Source organism: Haliotis cracherodii, unplaced genomic scaffold (genome assembly GCF_022045235.1).
Source record: "Haliotis cracherodii isolate W230 unplaced genomic scaffold, xgHalCrac1.p SCAF_4, whole genome shotgun sequence".
In the NCBI taxonomy this organism is placed as follows: Eukaryota; Metazoa; Mollusca; class Gastropoda; order Lepetellida; family Haliotidae; genus Haliotis; species Haliotis cracherodii.
The window spans coordinates 50,846,914-50,871,182 of record NW_027266297.1 but is presented as its reverse complement, the minus strand read 5'-3'; the positions used below and the strand labels follow the sequence as shown (position 1 = coordinate 50,871,182).

The following is a 24,269-nucleotide window of genomic DNA, read 5'->3' as shown; positions in this document are numbered from 1 at the left end:
TGTCCACACACTATATTTACACACTGCATCAATCACCTTGTATCAACACATTGTAACTACACACTGCATCAATCAACTTGTATCAACAACATTGGAAGTACAGCCTGCATTAATCACCTTATATCAACACACTGCATCAATCACCTTGTATCAACACATTGTAATTACACCCTGCATAAATCACCTTGTATCTACACATTGTAACTACACACTGCATCAATCAACTTGTATCAACAACATTGGAACTACACACTGCATCAATCACCCTTTATGAACACACTGTAACTACACTGCATCAATCACCTTCTATTAAAAAACTGAATCTTTCAACTTGTATTAAACCATTGTAACTACACCCTGCATCAATCAGCTTATATCAACACACTGCATCAATCACCTTGTATCCACACACTGTAACTACATCCTGCATAAACTATCTTGTATCATCACATTGGAACTACAGCCTGTATCAATCACCTTGTATCAACACACTGCATCAATCACCTTGTTTCAACACATTGTAATTACACCCTGCATAAATCACCTTGTATCAACACATTGTAACTATACACTGCATCAATTACCTTGTATCCACACACTGTAATTACACACTGCATCAATCACCTTGTATCAACACATTGTAACTACGCACTACGTCAATCACCTTGTATCCACACACTATATCTACACACTGCATCAATCACCTTGTTTCAACACATTGTAACTACATGCTGCATCAATCACCTTGTATCAACACATTGTAACTACGCACTGCATCAATCACCTTGTGTCCACACACTATATTTACACACTGCATAATTCACCTTGTATCAACACATTGTAACTATACACTGCATCAATTACCTTGTATCCACACACTGTAATTACACACTGTATCAATCACCTTGTATCAACACATTGTAACTACGCACTGCGTCAATCACCTTGTATCCACACACTATATCTACACACTGCATCAATCACCTTGTATCAACACATTGTAACTACGCACTGCATCAATCACCTTGTATCCACACATTGTAACTACACACTGCATCAATCACCTTATATCAACACATTGTAACTACACACTGCATCAATCACCTTGTATCAACACATTGTAACTACGTACTGCATCAATCACCTTGTGTCCACACACTATATTTACACACTGCATCAATCACCTTGTATCAACACATTGTAACTACACACTGCATCAATCAACTTGTATCAACAATATTGGAAGTACAGCCTGCATTAATCACCTTATATCAACACACTGCATCAATCACCTCGTATCAACACATTGTAATTACACCCTGCATAAATCACCTTGTATCTACACATTGTAACTACACACTGCATCAATCAACTTGTATCAACAACATTGGAACTACAGCCTGCATCAATCACCTTGTGTCCACACACTATATTTACACCCTGCATCAATTACCTTGTATGAACACATTGTAACTACATCCTGCATAAATCACCTTGTATCAACAACATTGAAACTACAGCCTGCATCAAACACCTTGTATCAACACCATGCATAAAACACCTTGTATCAACACATTGTAACTATACACTGCATGAATCACCTTGTATCAACACATTGGAACTACAGCCTGCATCAATCACATTGTATCAACACACTGCATCAATCACCTTGTATAAACACATTGTAACTATACACTGTATCAATCACCTTGTATCCACACACTCTATGTACACACTGCATCAATCACCTTGTATCCACACACTGTAACTACACATTGCATCAATTACCTTGTATCCACACACTGTAACTACACACTGCATCAATCACCTTGTATCCACACACTGTAACTACACATTGCATCAATTACCTTGTATCCACACACTGTAACTACACACTGCATCAATCACCTTGTATCCACAAACTGTATGTACGCACTGCATCAATCACCTTGTATCTACACACTGTAAGTACACACTGCATCAATCACCTTGTATCAACACACTGTAAGTACACACTGCATCAATCACCTTGTATCAACACATTGTAACTACGCACTGCATCAATCACCTTGTATCTACACACAGTAACTACACACTGCATCAATCACCTTGTATCCACACACTGTAACTACATCCTGCATCAATCACCTTTTATCCATAGTAACACCACCCTGCATCAATCACCTTGTATCCACACACTGTAAATACATACTGCATCAGCCACCTTGTATCCACAAACTGTAACAACAGTCTGCATCAATCACCTTGTATCAACACACTGTAAATACACACTGCATCAAGCACCTTGTATCCACACTCTGTAACTACACACTGCATCAATCACCACTGTGACAAATACTTGTTTAGGCAATTTATTAAATGCAAAAATATTGAATTAATTTACAAATTGAGTAAAAAATGTGTCCATTTATTTCATAATGATTCCAATTAAATTCCAAACATTTTAAAGTTTTATTGAATAACCCAGTGACTGACAATGATAGGATTAAAAGAAAACGAAAGTCAAAGTACATAGTTATATCTTTTGGCTTCTAATCCTAGCATAATTAGTCTGTTGTGATTTTTTATGGACTTTTGAACGTCTTAATAATTGTTAGTCAATCTGTTAATTGAATGGACTGACTTTTCAGCCAATTTGTGAAAGGACTTAAGAATTTAGACATGTCATGAATTGTCTGAGTGAATCACATTTTACACATTGACTGTAACATAAACATAGGGTCTAGACATTTTTCCACATGCACAATTCCCAACACAGACATTTCCCCACAGGAAAATTCCCCATCGGACAATTCCCAATTCAGACTAGGACATTTCCCCACACTCCACTGTTTTGTTGTAAGAATAAATAATAATATGAAGTTTGTTTGGGAACTAAGGATATCTTTGCAGAAGATGTTTTTCAAACATTTAACACTAAATTAGAGGATATTGGAAATGAATATCGATAGCCATATTGTCTCATTGCAAATTGGATTTGTAATCTAAGCAATCACTGGATGTGACCATGTTGGCAGCATATTGTCATAGTGACTGATTTGGGACAACCATTGTCTGAAGAACATTTGATTCCAAAGGCAGATTCCCTGTAGCCATGACATGTATATGTCTCCATAACTTAATTGCCATTATTTATAAGATGCTAATTCCCATTGTTAATCCTCACCAACATTCCATTGTGTATTGACTGTCAGCCAATATGGGCTACCATATCACCTCCTGTTAATTAGGAGATAAACATACTGTGTTTTCAATGTAGAGCTAGGTTACCTGTAGATTTAACCCCGCTAAACTGAATTTGGAACCGAAAGTGAAGCAATCTACAGGTAACCTAGCCCTACATTGAAAACACAGTATGTTTATCTCCATTCTACCATGACTTAATAAAACGCAAACTCTTTGGTGTTAGCAAATATACTGAGTGAAGCGGCATGGGTTGAGTCCAGTGTTTTGAGTGGGTTATCGATCTGAATTACGGAATCACCGAACAAAATATGGTGTTGTATATACTCAAGCAGTTTGTTTACACCGTTATACTTCACTCGAACATATGACAGGCATTGAAAGCATATAAGCACGGCAACTTGGTAAGCTAACATGAGGTGGGCATCCCTAAAGAAAACAAAGCAAGCTTTGCAAGGCTTTTGCTGTACAGTGCACGTCACCATTATGACGTCATATCGCTCATTGTGACGCAAAAAATATGACATCACAGTCGTATATAGAAAAGCGCCAAAATTCCAAGCTCTCTGTTGTCTCCAAAACGTAAATACATTCCTTGTTGATTTCTGTCGTGTTTTTCTGCACAAAATGTATTGCCACACATCCTTTGAATATTATAGTAACCGCATCTGTGCATTTCGTAACATGTAATTGTAGATATAATTATTTAAATATGCCTACCGACAATGACTGAAAATAGTACTATTCTGTGAATATTAGCTTCCGCGGTGATGCGGACGTCAAACCAGCTGTTTCAATCAGAGGGGGTTTATTGTGATTTAATAGCCTCTGATTGACCAATCAGAATCGAGTAAATTCCAAATTCATGGTAGAATTACTGTTATTTATCCCCTGAACTGTGTCGATTCATCACGCCCATATGTCCAATGTCCAGAGCAACATCATTGTCTCTTTGTCTCTCCATTGTTTTTCATTTCTATACATGTGTTATCATTACATTGCTAGTCAGCTTGGTATTCTGAACGCTGTAAGGTCCGCTCATCGCTGTGTTTGTGTGGTCAGAGCAGGTATTCTGCTCATTGTGTATTTGTCATACCCCCGACAAAATGTTGGGGGTATATAGTTATACCAAGATTCCGTCCGTCTGTCCGTCTGTCCGTCCGAAAACATTTTGCTTGCGATTTCTCTTAAGCTATTCAGGGGATTCATCTCAAACTTAGTACATATAATCTGTGTCATATGGAGGGGTGCAGTCAAAAGAAAAAAAAATGTTTTTATTAATTTTCCATTTTTTTATGAAATTTTCAAACCCTAACGTCCGTCCGAAAACTTTGTCCACGCGATTTCTCTTAAACTATTCAGTGGATTCATCTCAAACCTAGTACATATAATCTCTCTCAGTTGGAGGGGTGAAGTCAAAAGAAAAAAAATGTTTTTATTAATTTTCCATTTTTTATGAATTTTTCAAACCCTAACGTCTGTCTGAAAACTTTGTCCGTGCAATTTCTCTTAAACTATTCAGTGGATTCATCTCAAACTTAGTACATATAATCTGTGTCATATGGAGGGGTGCAGTCAAAAAAAAAAAAATGTTTTTATTAATTTTCCATTTTTTTATGAATTTTTCAAACCCTAACCAGGGTTTCCCCTGACGCAGAATTCTTGAGTATATGACTCTCAATTAAGGAATAATACGTCCAGAAATAAATGACTGCGTCATGACTGACGCAATTTCAAAATATCTATGTTGTTGTTTACCAGCTTTGGAATAAAAATATTACAGCTACTCACCTGAACTTAATTTATAAACATTTTCTGAAGACAATATATGCAAACGTCTTACAATTTACGTCTAGTTTTTAATTAATTGTCGTTTTTAGAAGTAACATAACTTCGCATAACACCACCGCCAGGGCTAATTTGCATAGCCTGTCACATGACCAGACTTTTCTCTCTTTTTAAAACAAATGCTAAAATCAGAACAGCCAGGGGCTTTACATATTGTTTTGCATAATTATATTGATATGCTACTAAAAACTCTGCAACTGTGAGGTACACATATTTATTCATCAAAGTGAACGTAACTCTCACACTCTTCGATGACAGCACATGATGTAAACAAAGGAAAACTCCGCAAATGGACAAGGTTTTTCACGTTTCGGCATATTTTCTCACTAAAAGTTAACCATGACATATGTTTATCTAGATGTGTAGACTCGTAAAAAATGAAACAGAAGAAAATATTATCATTGTTGCGGTGAATAATGTGATTTGGCTCGGTCACAGTATGTGGTTAAGCGGAACCTATGGAACGGGGTAAACAGAAGTTGTAAGTATCTGAGGGACACATGTTTTTGCCGAAATTTAGGTAAACATTATTGAATGAAATTTTAGATAAAATTTATAAAATAGATGACAAACATAAGGTCAGATTTACAGAGAACACATTTTTATTACCAGATGTAACAACAGGATTAACCTGTGTAATTCAATTCAGATTTGTTATGCTATTTCCGATGACGGATCATGACAGCCTGAAATGAGACTGAAGAAAAGTCTGCGTATTATACACGAGAGATATTTTTTTCAGGATTTAATTGCCCATAATTAGGGGTGCGTATTATACACGAATAAATATGGTATGTACGAAATGTAAAGCTTTGGGCGTGTTTGTTGTTGCTAATAAACTGTATTCAACCAGAAAATATTACAAGTGTTCACAATTCTTCAGTTCAACTTCACTGTTGATAGATAATACAAGATAACTAGATAAAAGATGTAAATGAGTTAGTGGTATTAAATCATAATCTGACATGAAATGTATTTTAATATCCATCCATGATTAAAAATTATGTCTCACAGTTGAGACTGATGTTATTTATTCATCCTGTATTAGTGTCACTGTAAATTGTTTCATGAGCTGTGAAGTAATTAAAGATTGTGAAAAAAATTAAACCAACAAAATTTGTTTTTCATTCATATATCCTTTATTTCTCTGTAGTACAATCAGCTGAGAACATTAATTAGCACTTGTTAACTTAAACTAAAGACATATAATATTTAAAAGATACTTAACTTTAAGTGTAACATTAACAGTGAACACTTTAAATTTCATTAATCATACAATAAAACATTTGACTCCCAAAAAATATTTTTGACTCCCAAAAATTCATAGGCTGAGTCAAGGTGACTCTCAGATATTGGAGTCTTGGGGGAACCCTGCCTAACCCTATCCTAGCTATTTAATTTGTAAATACTGACACACTAGGCGGGTCGGGGGTATTAGTGAGCCACGCTCACTTTTGCACTTGTTGTTTATTGTTTACATGTTGTGCATTCAAGACGTTCCGGGGACAGTGATGTTTTGTTCTTGATTCCCACAAGAGCCAATTCCATGTCAACATGCTCGTTGACACCTGTGTAGTATTGAATGAACTGGGATCACATTACAACCGGTAGTGAAGTATGACAGTAGATGTTATGACAGCCAATGATCTTGAAAGATGATAGGCATCAGTGGTAACTTGTAAAAGTTGATGTTGTTTCATCGATTAGTAGTGCATAATACCGCCAAGATTTATTAAAACCAGTGTCCGATATAACTGCCTGCCTGCCCGTGGCTGGTGACTTGTAGGTGAACATTTACAATTCATGCATTGTGAGCACTGGTGTTGACATGAAAGACAAAACATCGACCCACCAGCCTTGCAAACGGGACAACAAAGGGTGTCAGTATGTTGTCCTTATAGTGTGACTTGCACAGTATGGAGTGGGAGTGGGGTTTGCTCAGTCATGGTGATGCTGCCCCACACCAGAACTGATTTACCACAAAATATGTCTTGAGGACTCCCCAGTTTTGACTTTGTGTACACCATTGACATCTGGCAGTACAACATGTGGCCATCAATCTTGGAAATGAGCTGCATGTAGACAATTTGTAATCATCTGACACATAACACATACACATACTCCAGTAGCCAGATGAAAGTTTGCAGCAATTTTATTGGCTGTTTGTGCTCCATTTGGTGGAGCCTGGTTTCTTGCATAGGATGTTTGTTGTCAACACTCGTTGTCTGATACTTGGTATTAACATGTATATTTACTGCACCTGAGCAGACGACAAAGAAGAAACAAAAAATCTGTCTGTATCTCCTCAGTCAGAAAGAGAATGAATAGAGCCTGGTTGGTGTCAAATTGTATCATTCACACCAAGTTGGGCAAGCCAGTGTGTTACAGACTATGTAGCAGATTAGACATTGAGTGGTATAGATGTTGTCACTATTTTGTTTTTAATTTTGTGTATTTTTGTTGTCATTTCAGGAATCATTTCCATGTCAGCCATGGACAGTTAAAATACCAAAGATGGCACAGCCAGACCTTAATTATGTTGCCCCAGAGATCCAGCTTGACAAGACATGTAATTATCTCAGTGATATGTTTTCTTTGGGAATGGTTATCTGTGCTGTGTACAGTGATGGGAATTCACTTATTGGAGCAGAACACACACCCAGCCAGTATGTGAGACAGCTTGATCAGGTAGGATTGATTATTCTTTTTTACATAAATATCATCAAGAACCTTTGAAGAGATGACAATTTTAGTTTTTCTGGACTTTGCCTTCTTTACCACTTCTAGCATTTTTATTATCAAACTAATCATTTTGAGATGGGGCTTGATACCATGCTGAATCATTTTATTTGGTGTAAGCATTCATAATTATAGGGTCACCTCAACATTCACTGTAGAAAACTCTGTCCTGTCTTTAAAACACTGAGAAACAGGAAATTCCTGCAAATGCAAAACCACTAATCCTGTAGTTTGGCTGTCATCACACTATAACTATATCTTCACTGTCAACTGTCAATAATCGGTTGTACCAGTAATAGCATACTGTTGCTCAGATTCCAAGTGGAAAACCTCACATCTTTCCTGTCTGTGCTAGGGGAAACATCAATTTTGTTTTGTAAACTGAAATAAAGTCTAAATATGATGTTTCTCTAACTTCCGGAAGTATAAGCCTTTTAACGTAATCTCACGAGAGAAAACGAGATCTCGTCCTCAATTCTCTGGCTTTGAAAAGCAACACACTTGTTTAACTTACGCTCAATACTTAGTGCTTTTATTATAACTTACTGTGGGTTTCTTTTAGAACGTAGTACTTTTATTCGGACTCTGGAAGCAGTCCAGCAACTAGAGGAACTCTGTGTCCCTTCATTTTTCCTTTTACTGGACATATTTGCGACTAAGATGTCGTAGCCCTCGCAGGCTTTGTCTACCAGACAAAATGGCGACTGGGACCACGGGGATAGCCAAGAGGCACCTCACCCCAGTACACAAATGGACAGCCTAGTGGCACATACAAACCACGAGTTAGTAAGCATTGCCGCTGAAAGCTCGTAGGGCGATGAAATAGAGCGAGTCCGCAAATGCAAGCGGAAAGACTATAACATTCCACGCCTGTACAGGCGAGAAGAGAGGTCTACTAACTCGAGTGACGATGACTCGTCTTCGCAGTCGGAAGCGAGTATCTCGACGAACTATAGCTCCTAGGAATCTTCGGATTCATCCGATTCGTTTTTTAATGTGAAAACGAAAAAATCAAAAAAGAAAAAACCTCGATCTTGCGATGTCTTGCGAGGTATGAGAAACAACATGGTGGACGGCTACTTGCGATTCAAGCTAACTTCTGACAAAGCCAGTCCATTGATAGCAGGTGATATGCTCGTTTATGACTTATTCTCAAGGTACGAAAAGGACGATTTCAAAGAGACGTCTATTCTCCCAGATAACCCCGTCCCTGATGGATTTCATTTTCAAAGCCTCGATGACAAATGGCAAGACATGCTGGAAGAAGGGCGTTGTGCCCCAGTAAAAGCAACGGAAGCCGCGCTGAAACGGATCCAGTCTAGGATCATTAATGTCATGGGACCATTGACTAAGATTTGGTCAATAATGGAACAAGTAAGGAAGCATGGGGGTGACAAGCTGGACGTACACAAGAGATCCTCGGTTTGGTGGAGAAATCAGTGTGTCTCCTAGGCCAAGCCAATGTAGTATTCCATAGACAATTAAACATTATGGCAAAAGTGATGAAGAACCAGAAGAAATATCAAAAGTTTCTGGCCAAAAATGCAAAGCATTTATCGTCAAAGAAACTGTTTGGTAAAAGACTGACTAAGGTGTCACAAGATCGTAAGGAACACAGATTAGCAGACATTCAAGTTGAGAAAATTGGGGGGCTCATCAAACTTTTTGTAAGCAACTGGGAAAAAATCACAAAAGACAAAAACATCTTCAAACCGTGTTAGGGTACGAAATAGAATTCCTCCAAACACCATCCCAGACAGTCCATGTCAAGCAGCTAAACATGCCAAACGCACAACAACAGGTAATGACTGGCGAAATCGAAAGTATGTTAGAAAAGGGCCCATTTTAAAATTCCTACCAGACAAAGCTCAGTACCTAAGCAAAGTGTTTGTGACAGAAAAAAGTCAGGAGGGCATAATGTGTTCAATGCAAAATAACTCAACCTAATCGTGACATACCAGCACTTCAAGATGGAAGCTATCGTCACTGTGACAGAAATGATCATGCTAAACGACTTCATGATAAAACTAGACCTGGAGGATGCATACTTCTGCGTACAGATAAGCAACAGACACAAGGCCTATCTCAGTTTCGAGTGGAACAAGAAAACTTACCTGTTTCAGTGTCTCCTGTTTGACCTGGCGTCAGCACCCAGGGTTTTCACAAAAATCATGAAACCAATAATAACATTATTGAGACGTCTGGGCATGAGAATCCCCATGTATTTAGACGACTTGATAATAGCCAATCAGAATCAACAAAGCTTTATCATAGACAAGAGCTCTGCAATAGAACTGCTGCAGAAGTTGGGGTTCGAGATAAACTGGAAGAAATCCAGGACGGAACCAACACAACTAATAGAATTTCTAGGTTTGAAACTGGACTCACAAAAAATGACATTAGCCCTTCCAGCAGAAAAAAACAAGAAAATCATCCACAACTGCAGAGAGCTAATATGCCAAACCCAGACATCAGCCAGGAGCCTATCAAAACTAATAGGGATGTTGACAACCTCGATTATGGCAATCTTACCAGCCCCACTGTTTAACAGGAGACTCCAGATGCTGAAAACCCAAGCTTTGCTCCTACAGGGTCATTACAACACAATGACGGACATCATGGAAACATGCTAAGAGGAATTGAAATGGAGGATTGATCATTTGAATGAATGGAACGGGAAGTCGTTCATGACTCATCACTATTAGGTTGGCGAGCAGTTTGTCAAAAGCAGAGCACAGGAGGACAATGGAGCCTGTCGTAACAGAAAAAAACATATAAACTTTCTGGAACTCAAAGCGGGACTTCTAGACCTTCAGACATTTACCAAGGACAAGACACAAATACATGTCCATATTCGAATGGACAACAAAACAGCTGTAACCTATATTAACAAGAAAGGTGGGAGAAAATCAGTACCACTAGTTAATCTAGCTCCACAGATATGGGAGTTCTGCATGAAGAGACAGATTTACTTGCCCAGGTGGATTGGGAATCCAGGAACTGCAAAGACGCTAGCAGTTGGATGCTAAAAAAGACCATATTCCACCAGATAAATCAGCTGTGGGGTCCTTACCAAGTCGACCTGTTTGCAGACAGGCTAAATCTCCAGGAAGACAATTATGTCAGTTGGAGGCCAGATCTTCAGTCATGTCAGATCGGCGCCTTCTCAGTCCCAAGGACAGGGAAACAAGCATACATGTTTCCTCTCTTTTGTATCATGGGGAGGTGCCTAGCCAAAATACGGAAAGGGCGCCACGTACCAAATGGGATAAGAAGATTTCATAACTGTTCTTCTCCACGACCATCTTCTAAACTGCACGGAGACCAGCTGGACTAGAATGTAGTTTTGGAACACAGTTACCACCATGGTTACCATGCATGGGCGCCACGTACCAAATGGGGTAAGAAGATTTCATAACTGTTCTTCTCCACGACCATCTTCTAAACTGCACGGAGACCAGCTGGACTAGAATGTAGTTTTGGAACACAGTTACCACCATGGTTACCATGCAGGTAACTGGTCTTACTGAAACAGATTGTGATCATGGGGATGATGATGTTCTGGCCTGGATGAAACCCTTACCTTGGCACCGCACGATAACCACGTTGACTTGATTCAGCCTGGAAACTAATACATTGAACCGTTTGCCGCCACAGACACTGCAAGCATTATCGACATGTGTAGCGTGCTGCTAGGGTGACCATCACAAGTTAGCCTTCCATGATTAAGTCAGATCATCAGCTCTTCACAAGCAGTGATCTTGGCCAAGAACTGGACACTATCAGATGGATTATCACATACCATAATGGGATCCAGCCGGTGACTGTCCCAATCGAGACAGTCCCCAGACAGACCTTCTAAGACTTGACTCAGTCTACAATCTCATGTTTGGCTCTCAAGCGAAATGTGAAGGGAGAGGTTATGCTCCAGTAGAGGCCAAACAAATTTCCGAGTCCCATGAAGGGATTCAAACCAAGGACCTTCTCTTCCGAGGTCAGATGCCTTATCCTTATGTCCAAAGAAGTTAACCCTGTTTGCAAGCTGACAACATGGGATGAGTCTTCGCCCTGCTACACTACATGTGTTGGAATATACAGGTGGTCATGGACTGGTTTTCCATCTCAGCACATAACAACTTCACTCTACCATGGCCGAGTTACAGGTTACAAATCATCAACCATCCTTAGGGAGCAGGTTGATCTGACACCGTCTTCAAGATAGCATTGTTAAATGCGTGAAGAGTTCTTCACAAGATGTGAATGTCCAGCCAATTGCCTTGGTTTCAGCGACTATACGTCCTGCCAATGTTTGGACTAAGGCATTTTTTAAAATAACCAGGAAGATTGGTATAGCCAACCAGGTCACAACACCTCCTAAATATGTGGGCAAACTCAGCATCATCAATCCGATTACAAGCGATGGGACCCTATTGACATGACTATATCCGTAGACTTACTGATGCTCACTTACACCAGGATCAGTGGGAGGGGACATTTGTCGACATTCACTGGAAGCTGAAAATGCAACAAGGGCCTGTGATACAATGCATAGCAGCTACATATGCAGTCATTTTTATGTTTCATTTTTTTTCGGGCATAAAAATTCACAGAGAGCAAATTGTTTATGCACATGAGAAGCACCAAGCTTGCTGTGCAACCCAAATGTGGTAATGGCAAGTGAAACTTCATACTGTATGTTCCATTTCTTAATGATATGAGATCGCTAATTGGTTGTTGTGCCCAAACAAGATGTGCACTTGTTCACAGAGTTGAAATTTTCTCAACCAGAAATATTGGTTACATCCACTGAATTTCTGAAGTTTCTGTTGACTGTTCACTCAAATTCTGTTTCATAGGATTTGATTACGCCCAATTAGGCCTAGTGTCTCTCTATGGATACATCAACTTTACGACTGATCCGGACACAAATCAGCCAGCACCAAACATGACTTATGTAACTACTATTTCATCTTGTTTCCTGTTGCATACAACAAAATCAGTAATCAAGCCAGTACAAGACAGTTATATCAGTGCCAGATTCCAGTTTCAGGGGAATCCTATGACTACCAGAGGATCGTTATCTAAAAATGCTCAAGATACATCAGAGATGTAGCGATGTGGCAGATTATCTCAATTAAGATGGTGGATATTTTTTAGGGAGCCTGACAAGGGAGTCTGACATCCCTACCAGGCATGATTTATAGGAGAAGATTTCAGCTTCGTCACATACTGGCTTGAATGAACTCAGTGAGGTCATCAATGTTGGAATACTAATATTTTCTGCCGACATTGCCAACATCTTATTTGGTGGACATGCCTGAAAAATATCTTATCCCTATCCTTAATCTTTGAAATGCAGACAACACCACACTAGTGGCCGGGCCTCCATCCAGAGTCAAGCAGGAACCAGATTTATTGATGTAATGAGTTTGACACATTTGTTTGCTGGGACAGACTAAAAACTCTGCGGGTTGAAGCTGGGGAAGCTCATTTTAGCAGACAGATTATTCATCTTGTGAATAGTGGCTACAGAATAGTTTCCCAACACAGGCGTGGGACTCACCTCAGTTGGACTTGTTCACCACTTCTCAACAACAAGCTTCAAGTGTACAGTCAAGTCAACATTGTTGGTTGCATATGATTATGTCGGATTAACAAGTATGTCGGATAAACGAAATTAGGTAGTATAAATGTTCGTAATCGAAAATTGGACAACTACATGATAGATAACAATATGAAAATGTAGAAAATAGAAAAATGAAATATTCATATTGCTGTGTTACATTGTCAGCGGAATATGTTTTCTAATCATGCAACAACTAAAGTTTTAACACAAAACTACTGTTACGGACTGTATGACTGATTCAAAATTGACTGATTTTTAAAGCAAAGTCTGGAATGGAAGTCACTAATTTGAAACTAGTGCTGCAAAGCTGCTTTCTTAGTGGCTATTGGCGACTTCCTGTTAGTAATTTCATTGGTCTGTCAAAGTTTGCAAAAGGTTGTTCTGACGTGATCTATAATGGGATGTCCTTGGTGGTAGGGAGAATGTGTATCCGATTTTAATGAGATTGAGGTAATCTAGGCATGTGATTAATCCTGTTTTGTTTTTTTCAAGCAGTAATTGTTTATTGTTAAACAAGTTTATCTCTGCAGCCGTTGAAATATGCAGCTACTCGCTGACTCGTCACACATCAAAGTCGATCTGATCACTAAGTCGGATTAACGCGACTGATTAATGAGTGATTTTAGCATTTCGTTGCAAATTAGCTGTGTCGGAGTTGGAGTGCGAGACTGTCAGATTAACGGGTCTAAATAGCACTGATTAAATCGGTTCCCATCATTTGTGTTGGATAAACCCGATTGTCGGATTAACAAGTGTTGGATTAACGAGACTTGACTGTACGTCAGTCCATTATGGGACCCCCAAACTCTCGAAGCTGAAGCTTGGCCATAGTTTTGGATAGGGATATTTGTTTACGCCCTCCCTCCTTGGTCTCTCCTAAATCATAAGGAAAACAGAAGACACAGATTGCAGATTAGCACTGATATGGCCAGCTGGGATGTGGTTTCCAGACTGTTTCTGCTACTTCTGGGAAAAACTACCCGAACAGCAAGATCTTCTCCACCAACCCAGATCATGTCATGTATGGCTGTCTACAGTCTCCATCTTCATGCTTGGACGTTATTGTGCTTAAGATGCAAGCTTCCAGTCATTTCACATCAGCCTCCTAATGACGATTCATGCTCTTAAGTTCTGTCTCACAGCAATGGAACCTCACAGATGACGTAGGAAGTGGCTTCTTATATCTTGCATGACAGCATCAGATGAAGATATCACACAAGCCATGATCGCGGGATGATTAAAGAGTCCACCATTACATACAGGTACCACCACACACAGCTGTCTACTCTCATGTTTGAATCCTTTACGGGCCCTGAGATAAGACCTCTATCTCTGGATAAGATGGTCCCAAGTTTGCCATTAGAAGTCTCATAACACGTTCATCAACTGCTTCTTGGTTATGTTTTGATCATTATGGTCTACTGTGTGTAGGACAGATCATAGGTTAAGTGCAGGAGTTTGGTGTAAAGACCAAGGGAAGTGACATCATCAGGGTCTAGATTTTCGAAACGATCTTAGCTACGATTAATCTTAACTTATGTTTAAAGATAAGACATCTTAAGTTTATGATAAGATATCTAAAGTTTAGGATAAGATATATTTTTGAAACTATCTTAAATATGTTGCAGATCGTTTAAAGTTACGATATCTATCATAACTCTGACAGAGGACTCATTTGTGTCAGAGATTGAAAAAGCAGGAAGTTCCCCAGCCGCTGACAATAATAACAACATGGAGAAGTAACACAGAATTCATGATCACATTGTCAGGTCACATTGTTTAACATGCACATATTTGAGTGACATTCTGTACAATCCTATATATGTCCTACATGTAGACATTTTGTTCTTAGGATAAAAGATGCCATGACTACCCGAACACAAATAGCATTTGTGTGTCAAAGGCATTTTTCAAACCCAATAAATGTTATAATCAATACATGTAGTGTTACCACACTATAGCTATTAGAATTTAAGTAATGTGCAAAAGGATACTTCACTATTTTCCCTTCAAATGGTCCTCTCATGAGCGTGCAGAACTTATGTAAAGACATCGCATACAAAGTCAAGAACGACATTATTCTAAATGACAGTGACAAGACCATTGATCGAATAATAGGCGTTCAACATTTAAGAAGCATGTTCAAGTCTGATGTTACGTGATGTATATTATTGCTTGTTTTTGTGTTTATGTCAAAAGTCAATTTTATAGAGGGGACACAAACATTATACCTGGAAACACTCAAAAAAAATTGTTCAGGAAGCAGCACACCCAGGAGCTGGTTAAGTTTTGTTATTTATATATCCATTTATTTCACGAATAAACAAGGACTTCAATACCATATAAGGTTGTATTTAGATGATGTAATTATACTCTTCAAAAAAGAAACTTGACATAGATGTAAAACCACTTTTTGCCAAATATCTAAAATAATTACATTAAATGAGAACCAAGTAAGTCAAACAGAAAGATGATGTGTCTTTAATTCGTGAAAACACATGCAAAGCACATAAACGTAGCGTTTGGGGATCAATTTTACAGCTTCATCCAAACGCAACCGCCTGTAAAAAATGTGCAGCACAGGATCCTGCATTTAGGCATGCAGGCCCCCCTGCTGAATGGGTATAAAAATCCACATCAACGGCTGTTCATACAGTCCTTATAACGGCAGTAGAATGCCAAGACTGACTTGATCCTACAGCCTTACCTTCTTCCTCACGTCAACGTTCATGGCAGACAGTTCCAGCAGGACAACGCTCGACCGCATATTGCACATGTTTGTCAGGACTTCCTCCAGCACAACAACATCCAGACATTACCTTCGCCAGCCCGGTCACCAGATTTGTCCCCAATTGAGCATCTGTGGGACGAGTTGGATCAACGCGTTCGCAGAAGGAATCCACCGCCCCACACACTTCCGGCGCTTCTTGATGCACTTCAGCATGAATGGCAGCACATCCAACAGCGTGTTATTGACAACTTGATTGCATCTATGGGTCGTCTGTGTCAAGCGGTGGCACAACCGATACTGACATTTTCTGTACCCCTGTGACATTAACTGTCTCGTGTACGTGTGTCTGTCTAGGTAACACGATTAATGTTTTGAACATTGTGTACATTGATATTCAAACAGTGTTTCAATTATGGTTTCTGTGTCCTATTTTGAAACAATCGCATTATATTACATTTTGAAAGTCAGTGTCAAGTTTCTTTTTTTGAAGAGTATATATTTTTATCTTTCAAGATCCATAATGGCAGCTTCGCTGAGGTTCATTTACTAGTATTTGTCTGGTAATTTTATTGTCTGAATGGTCTCAAGTATCTATATATTTTTTAATATGAAAGGGGTAAATGTACACTTTTAATTTTTAAATACCCAACCTCGGTTATCATTTTAAAATTGTTTCACTGAATGCAAAATCATAGGTTATTGTGGTGAAAATATCTATTTAATATTGATCAGAAAATTTCATTCAATAAATATTTTCTGTGAAATTATTGGAAAGTTAATTTTGGAAAATGTTCAAAATATGCTACTTTTTGACAACATTTTAAACCCAAATGAGCATGTGAACCCATTTTTTTATTTGATACTGACAAATTGCCATTCTTGAAAATACTATACAAAAATCTGTGATTAACTATTACTGTCACAATTTCAATAAATTGTTATATGTAATGGGATACATCCATGCCGTTAATCACCTGTATTTAAAGAATGCAATTATTCAACAGACAATACTTGATCACTTGTTTTTAAATATTTGTCTTTCAATAATTATGATATAAATAACCTAGGTGTTGTGTTTAAAACAAAACAAAATACAATTACTTTTGCTACAAAAATATCAAATATACTCTAGATACAAATATACTATACAAATATTTGATCACATGTATTTCCTTGATAAATCAATAAATACTACACTGTATAGTTAAAATTCACTTGTTAGTCTTGCACCATATTAGATGTAAAAATAGATGAGTAACGCTTATGGTTTTGCACTTCGTCATACATGTAGATTGACATAAATTTATATAATGAGAACATAAAGTCTAAAGAATTGTTGCAAATGTGATCCAGAAAATATAACAGGGAACTCTGTGCTTTATAAAAACTATAACATTAAGCAAAGTCTTGCCAGGCAAATACAAAGGGAAACCAATCTCAACTAAAGTATGAACTAAGATTAGTTGCCCCCAAGTTATTAATAAGGTCATGGTCATTACCATAGCCTGCCGACACCTTCCGTTTTATCCTTCTCAAATTATCGAAAAGGAATGTTGTTTCACTTTTCGTCAGCATGGACATGGATAGAAATACATTGTGAGAAATACATTGTCTAGACTCAGACCTGTAAGCGACGACATCAAGAATGGAAGGGACGTCATCAGAACTGGAAGTGACGTAATTGACACCATGATCTGGAAGGATCAATTGGTTTTAACGCAACTGAGGATGTCACATGTGGGTAATCGACACAAAACTATAACAGTAGTTCATTGCAAGTTTATTGCATATTTGCTTGAGATTTCTCATTTCTCCATATTAAGTTCTTTTGAGGCAATTCAGTTCAGTGTCTGCCTGTTAGTGTTTGAACAACTGTTAACCATGCAAGGTATGCTTGATGTTGGAAACCACCTTTCCCTTTGGTATAGTCTGGCAATGATTCGCAGGAATGATTAATCAATAGTTATCATTATTAAAAATTCTAACAATACTACCTCTATTACATTGGAAGTAATCCCTCCCACCATCCCAATTATCTGCATCTATTTAGCTGATACTGGAAAGAAGTGAGGCTTCCCGCCTTGCACATGTGCAAAGGATCTGTGCAGCAATATGCTATTACTGGCAAAACTGATAATGGATATTTGACAGCGAGGATAACTTCTGTTGACAATCGAAAGATTTAGTTATTGTGTGATTACAGCCAAACTACAGGATTATGGCAGTGATGAATAGATTATTTGAATTATTAACAATGGCAACTTTTGTTTGATTTTGGTAATATTTGGAAATGACTGTTAGGTCATAACAATATGTTTCTTTGTATAACAGAACCGACAAACTGAAAAAAACAAAACAAATTCATTGCCAACACTGAAGATATTATTTTTTTAAAGGATTATGTGCAGTAAAAAGCAACATCAAACTGTTTCAGGTGAAAGAACAGAAGACAAAAATGTGAAATTTGTTATAAAACATAACTACACATGATGCTTTACAATTTCAATTCTATTTCCTGTTCTGGTAAAAGATAGGATAAGATAGGATTATACTTTTTTAAACGTTTGTGGAATTGGGTTAACATTTAAGAAAGGCTAATAGATACATGTAACACAACTAATACAGGTTAGCATGAAATGTAACAACACATGAATGAGTACACATAAATGTGTATGACGTGTTTAGTGGCCTTTTTTAACAGAAATAACATTTTAACAATAACTCTTCAGATGTAAAAAGGCTTGTTTAAAAGACAACTACTGGTGGGAATAAAAGATGTATGGGACCTTTTGGTTTTGAATTTTGGCACTTGGAATCTGCGACCAAAAGGGTGAAATGTGAAGTAATGGTTCAGAACATACATTGAATCATAATTCACAATTTTACTGGGAAGATTGAAAACACGGTCTTCATAAAGGATATTGAGGGACACCGAAGCAGTTCCGGTTAACATACATTTACAATTTGGCATTGTGTTATATGCAGAGATTAAGACTAGAATGTGTATTTTCTCAAAATTAAACAAGAAGAGATGTGCACACATTTTCTCCCAGGTCTAACAGTAATTTAGGTGAGAAATACCCAACAATACAACTAAAAAAGAATTTTGAAGAATTGATCGAAATAAATTGTATTTGAAACTATTATTTTACCAGGAATAATATGTTCCAGTGTAGTGTCATTTTAGTTGCAGCTTTGACTATATATTTATAGTAATAATAACTGTAAGTGCAGTACTTTGGTATATTGCCAGATATATTTTATGAAGGGAACAGTTTGATGAGTCACCATTAGAAGCTTTCTACTGACTTGATATTTTTATCGCCCAAAATGATATGTTGACATACTAGTCTAAATACAACTCATATGACTTTTTAAAAAATCAAAGTATGCCATTAATGTATCCATTTTCTATCAGCTAAGGTTCATGTCAAGGTATCAATAGTGGTTATCTGATCAAGGTGTAAATAAAGGTGAGTTGGGGCTCAATTTCGCTGAAATGAATGTAATCAATATTGAATAAAATTTTGAAAAAATTATAAAAAAATAGATTACAAACATACATGTATGTCCAGATATTCAAGGATAACATGGTTCACTTGTGTCCTTCAGTAGGAGTTTGTTGACATGGTATTTGCACACAGTTTGTCCCAGTGAGGGAAGGTTGTTTCCACATAGTCCATGTAGTGTACTCTCCCCCTAGATGTCAGTTCGATATGAGAAATTCCTCATGTGGACTCTTGATGACATGTCTGAAACGCCTGTTGCCTATGTATGTCAGCCCAGTTCCAGATACACAACACCAAAGGTTGATGCACTCGCCATGGAATGGACCTTACTGAACACCTACACATTCTCACCATTGAATCTAGCAATGCACTCCACAACCTTTCGAAAGTAAGATGCAAGATGCAGGATTTCCATGCTCACTTTCAGAAACAGTGGCTAGATCCTGGAAGGCTTCATCTTCTGCTTGAAAGTCAATGGGGAAAGTTTGGATAGTTGCAATGATGAAACAGAGTGGATGGACAGATCATTAACATTGCAGATTTCCTGCTATATCTATGGAACATGGAGCACCTATGACATAGCACCATCAAGGGTTACAGATCCACCTTAGTGTCAGTCCTATCGCATGAGGTTCTTAGTTGGTGATAACCCTGTTTTATAACAGGCTCATGAAGGTTTCCAGCTGGAGGATGTCAGACTGTCAAGGATTGTTCTAAAGTGAGATTTATTGGTGCTACTGTCAGCACTCCTGCATCAACTGTATGAATCCATGGAACAATCTAGTCTCCAACAAAAGGAATGAAAAACGGCATTCCTATTGGCAATAGCTATGGTAGCCTGAGCCTCGGAAACTACATCTCATGGATATGTCAGCCTTCAACCAGACTCTGGACTGGAGTTCCATCATTATCAGAATACTACCAGCCTTTGCCATCAAGAACCAGTCTATGGCAACAGGATGGTTTTGTCATCGATAGTACAAGATTCTGGCATCAAAGGAATAGCTCCACTGGAACGTCATCTATGACCAGTTTGGGCACTTTGCTTTTACCTTGACTTGGGATCAGAGAAGGACATCATCAAAGCAACTGTTGATGGATGGTTAAAGTCCACGATAATGGACAGCAATCGTCAATCACAGCTTGAGATACCAGTAATCCACACCTTCACTCCCCTCTGAGATTCGGGCCTTATCTTCCACCCAGGCAGCCTGGAATATCATCTCATTTGAGCAGGTGGTTTGTGACTGCCAGTGGAACTGTGCTAACATATTTACAATCTTCTATCTAGGGATATCCTGCTGGACCTACAGGGCATATACTGTCCAGTGACAGCCAGTAGCTTAATCCATCACTGCCATGGGAAGAAAGGGGATGGGGGAGGCGCACAAAGCCTCAGCAGCAGTCCTTTAATGGTAACCTTTCATTATTGCAAGTTATTACAGCGATGGCCCACCTCCCTGAGGAAGGTGGTCTATGTTGAAAGAATGACAACGACGCAACAGTGGATTTAATGGCCGAGGGTGTGGAGGTTCTAAAGGGCTACCCCAATTTAGAAATGGAATAAATAGTATTTCTATGTGGCGACTTGAGTCACCAAACATATTTGTTAATAGCTAATTAATGCTAAGGCCCAAATGGCGGAAACGTCACAACCCGACCACAGCTGCGGGTCTAAATGGGAGCGAACGCCGCCAGGCCAAATTGAATTGTTAATATATACTTAATGCTACGGCCCAAATGACGGAAACGACGCAACCCGACCAATGCTGCGGGTCTAAATGGGAGCGAACGCCGCCAGGCCAAATTTAATTGTTAATATATACTTAATGCTATGGCCCAAATGACGGAAACAACGCAACCCGACCAACGCTGCGGGTCTAAATGGGAGCAACTTGCGTTGCCAAATATAATTGTTAGTAGATTCCCGAGTGAAAACCCGGGAAAGACTGGGTTCCAACTGGTAAGAAGGTAACCCAGTCTGGGTTCCCGCTGGAAAGCAGGTAACCGGAAACCCTATTTAGTATATATATTAATATATGGCCCAGAACCAGGCCACTTAGCACCAAAGTGCTACCCCACACCCCACGGCCGCCTATGATGATACGCGTGCCCGCCATGATTGCCTCATAAGAAAGATGTCTTACCTTTATAATTACCTACTTGAAAATTTGGACCAAGGCCTGGTCGAGATTCTTTACGAAAGCTCGTATCCCTTTACAACTAAGGTGGATTCCCTCCCACTGGAACCAGGACCGGTCAGTGGCCACTATTTTAGTGTACTTTTTACACCCATGAGGTTTGTTGAATGCGTAGCATAGGTTAAGTGCAGGGTCTGAAACACTTGAAGTAGTCAGCTGACCGAATGAACCACCTACCTGTTGACGCCCCGACTGCGGGATCATGTATTTTAGCCATAGCTCACCGTTAATTTTGTCCAATTGTCATAGAGGGTCTCTAGCCAACCTATGTCGCAATTGCTGGTCGTATAGACACCAGGCATCCGGTCCACATGTAAGTGCCGCTGAACGGATTGTCTCCATGTACCATAATAGGCTTTGCACTATCCGTAGACTGAAATGTTTGACAAGGTATATGTTCATGTAAATATGGAAAGCGGATGTCCAGCTTCCCAGTGTTATTTTTCTTGTAGGCGTTTTGACAGGTTTAAATAGCACCTTGCCTGCAGTATCGGTGACCATAGTAAGCGCTTTGTTCTCCTCGGTGCCCGCGTCGTTGGGTAGAAGTGTCCTGATGTCTACATACTCACCTCGCCATACCTTTTCCCTGGTTTGTTGTTAGACGTGTGCATCGATAAACTCTGAGTTGAAGACGAGGGATTCCCCCGACGGACGATTTTGATTGGCTGACGTGTTCGGTATTGACACGTCACCGTGAGCCTCGTTGTGAAAAGGCGGGTTTACCCCACCTGGACCGCAAGCATCCAGAGAATGCACAGGAATATCAGCACTGTCAATGCTACGTTGTTGGCCCATGTTATTGGCCCCCCGATTGCCCCAAGAGCGCCCAGATTTGTTGCAGCTGCTGCGCTACTGATGCGTTTTGATGATTATGCAAAACGTGATCAGTTTGTTTGGGCGCAGGGGCGCCAAATGCCAGATGAAAGCCAAAATGCCAGATGGTATTGACACACGATTATTTATGGAATATTGTAACTCACCGTCCGCTGTAGCACTTGGCACGATGGGGATCCCGTGAACCTCTCTTGGGTGTGGGGTGACAACTCGTGCCTGTTTGGCCCCTCTGACCAAGCGATGGTTTATGGCAGCTCTTCTTTTCGCGGGCATATCTATCAGATAGATCTATCAACGGTTGTAATAAGAGTATGACTAAACGTCAGCGAAGCTATAAGATAGGTCTATCAACGGTTGTGAGAAGAGTATGACTAAACGTCAGGGAATGTAGGATTGAAGGATGAGAGACAAACTAAAAAATGGAGAGAAAGCGGAGAGCGAAAATGCGATGTACCACGGATGAACGGCTGTGCGAAAGTGATGAGTAGAGACGGTTACGTAATCGAAAAAGCAGTGATTACGTCACCACGAGATTGTTACGTAACTTCCAAGGGCACGCGCGTGCGATGACGTAGCAGGAAGTAAGTAAAATTGTAAACATAAGATGATATACCTGCAATAAAAACATTTAGTCGCTAGTGCTAAATGTAATTACTGTATTGTCCACTAGTTGTGAGAATAGGTAAAGGTTAGCTTTTCATCATAATAAACAAGGTGTTGGGAATGTCTTCACCTTCGATGGATGTGATGATGTCATAACCAGAAGTGACATCATCAGGACTGGACAGAGGTATCACACATTATGAGGAGTTACTAGTAGGCTCCAGGGTCACCAATTTCTGGACTATGACAGACTTAAAATGGGGAATTAAAAACCAATATAACAGTAACATGGTGAATTGTACCCAACATTGGAAGGTGTCTATGACATTATTCCCAAGCCTGTTGGAAGGGCTACAGGAATTGTTTGCATTCAAAGAGACTGAAGCACATTGGAAATTGGAATTTTGATCACTTTGATTCTCCCAAAATGTTGAATTCTAGAGGAAAACATGCACATTTTAAGGAAAGTCAGTGATTTTTGGTGTTTTTCAATTTTTAGAAATCACCCCCTAAAGTTGTCTGTTCTTGCATTTACCAAAATGTCACACTGACCCCTCCCTCTGGCACTTTCTGGCACTCATGTAATGGAGGTAGGGTATGCACAAGATTTATAAAAAAAATATATAAAAATGGGAAAAGCATGATTGTTAATAATTCAAAGAATACTACCTCTATTACACTGGGTTTACTCCCTACCGTCTCCCCGTTTCCTGCACCTATGATTGATGGAATCAATGCTGATGTGGAAGAAGTATTGAATATGGGCGCTCAAGCGCAGAATCGAATATTTTTGGGGGATAACTAATAAAAGAAACTCGACAACTGCTAAAGACCTTGGTTGATGGAAAATGTCTATGATTTTACCAAGTAACTGAAGCTAAATCATTGGCACTCATGTAATAGATACTATTGTTAAATATATATATAATTAAATAAGTGGAGTAAGATTGAACACAGTTTTAATAGGCTTGAAA

At 39.0% G+C, this 24,269-nt stretch overlaps 1 protein-coding gene across 1 annotated transcript in view; it reads left to right on the top strand.

Annotated features, from left to right (window-relative positions):
* The window catches only part of LOC139478718 (SCY1-like protein 2), a 517,883-nt gene that overhangs the window by 94,636 nt on the left and 398,978 nt on the right, over positions 1–24,269 (top strand). Inside the window, exon 7 of the mRNA XM_071261308.1 lies at positions 7,525–7,740. Coding sequence (XP_071117409.1) covers positions 7,525–7,740 — 216 coding nt within the window. The remainder of the gene's footprint in view (positions 1–7,524; positions 7,741–24,269) is intronic.